A 1849-nucleotide genomic window follows, 5' to 3' on the forward strand; every position below is an offset into this window, starting at 1 on the left:
AGAGAGAGAGAGAGAGAGCGATCAACCTCTCGGCTGACCTCTCCACTAACCCCCCCTCCCCGCCTCCCGTCTATCGTCACCGCAGATCTACGCGTGCCAGTTCAGCCAGGACGGCGAGTGGTACCGCGGGCGCGTGCTCAAAAACCACGGCAACGACAGCATCTTCGTCGGATTCTGCGACTTCGGCAACACGGAGGAGACGACGCTCGATAAGCTGCTAGTGCTGCCACCACCGCTGTTCTGCGTTCCCGCGCTCGCGGTGAAATACGCGCTGACGCGACTGGAGGAGGTCGGCGTGGAGGAGGACCGCATGAAGCACAAAGAGGTGGGTGGGTGTCGAAAGGGGGGGGGTCGCGTCTTTTTTTTTTATCGATTTAATTTTAGTCGCTGCGAATCTAATGCATTTATTTAATGTAATGTAATGAATAATTTTGGCAGGCAGGGAATCGTTACGGCGTAAAAAAAAATTTGAGCGGTTCAATTTCGAGGCAAAATTTTAATTTTGGTGGGTCTATAATCTCTTAACGTGTAACCTTGGTTCTAGTAATGCGGACCCTGACGTTAACGTTTGGATCAATCACGTGTTGCAGGGCATCGAATTCCTTCGCTCCTGCTGCAGCTGGGTATTAGCCAGAATTAAGTATTGTGGGAGTGCAAAAAAAATATTTGGGAGTGCAATTTTACAAATGTACAAGGCTTTCGATCAATATTTTAGGCCGTGCTACACATTTTTGCTCGTGCAGTTTCAAAACTGACCGTGCAAATCACGGCTGCACGGCTCGCTGGCTAATACGTTGCTTCCACGACAGGGTTTTTATTAATTTTAATTTACGTTACCGCCACGCGATCGCTTGTTGCAGGGCATCGAGTTCCTCACCCGTCTCACCGCCGCCAAAGTCCTCGAGGCGAAGATCTTCCAGGTTCCCGGGGTCGGGGTCACCGTCGAGGCTCTCATCGATGACGGGGTCAACGTGGGTCAGGAGGTGCTGCGCCAAGGCTACGCTCGACGACAGGTACGTCTCGCCGCCAGGGGGCGTCGCGCGCGAGCGTCGCTCGTCGGAATTTCGTCGATCGAGATTTTCCGGGGTGCGTAGCGGTAGACACGCGTCCGATCTTCGTTTCCGAGATTTGTCCAAGGTGGCGCCACCGCTCACGCGCGCGTCTGATCTCGCGTTTCAGTCGTTCGTGCCGAGCCAGCAGGCGATCGCGCCACCGCTGCGACCTCACCACCAGATGGCGCCGGCGCCGCGGCGGGCGTCGCAGACGAGCGAGGACTCGTGGCCGGCGTGGGACGCGGGGCCGCCGGACGTGTGGGACGCCGACTCCGCCGCCGCGCCGCCGCAACCGCGGTACAACCTGCCGGAATACGGCGACCGATTCACAGAGGGCGCCGCCGCGACGCCGAAAAACAGCGGCGACTCGTCGGAGGCGGACTACGGCATGTTTGTCGCCACGGCGGCGGGCGGGTACGGTCATCGCGACGACGACAACAACGCACCCGCCGCCGTCGACGGCTGGGGAGCACCCGTCGCCGCCGGCGCCCACTGGGGGGCGCCGGAGGGCGGGCGAGCGCCGAGCATCGAGTACTGGCAGGGCGTGCCGGGCGAGAAGGCAGTCGGTGGCGCCCCCACGCCGGCGGCCTGGCCGACGAACGAACAGGGGATCGGGACGTGGGACAACGCGACTGGCGCGCAGACGCCGGCGCCCCCGCGTGGTGGAGGAGGGAAGGCGGAGCAGCGGGAGGAGGAGAGAGGAGGAGGAGGAGGGTTTCCCGGACAGATGCAGGACAGCAGGAGGTGAGGAGGCGAGGCAGGCTCGAGTGTATATATATATACATGTACATATACAC

General features: G+C 60.1%; 1 protein-coding gene across 1 annotated transcript in view; it reads left to right on the top strand.

Moving 5' to 3' along the window:
- Positions 1 to 1849, top strand: part of LOC106808845 — a 23259-nt gene that overhangs the window by 6635 nt on the left and 14775 nt on the right. The window contains exons 6-8 of the mRNA XM_014811732.1: positions 86 to 325; positions 861 to 1013; positions 1180 to 1796. Of these exons, the coding sequence (XP_014667218.1) occupies positions 86 to 325; positions 861 to 1013; positions 1180 to 1796 (1010 nt within the window). The remainder of the gene's footprint in view (positions 1 to 85; positions 326 to 860; positions 1014 to 1179; positions 1797 to 1849) is intronic.

Source organism: Priapulus caudatus, unplaced genomic scaffold (genome assembly GCF_000485595.1).
Source record: "Priapulus caudatus unplaced genomic scaffold, Priapulus_caudatus-5.0.1 Scaffold309, whole genome shotgun sequence".
Lineage (NCBI taxonomy): Eukaryota > Metazoa > Priapulida > Priapulimorpha > Priapulimorphida > Priapulidae > Priapulus > Priapulus caudatus.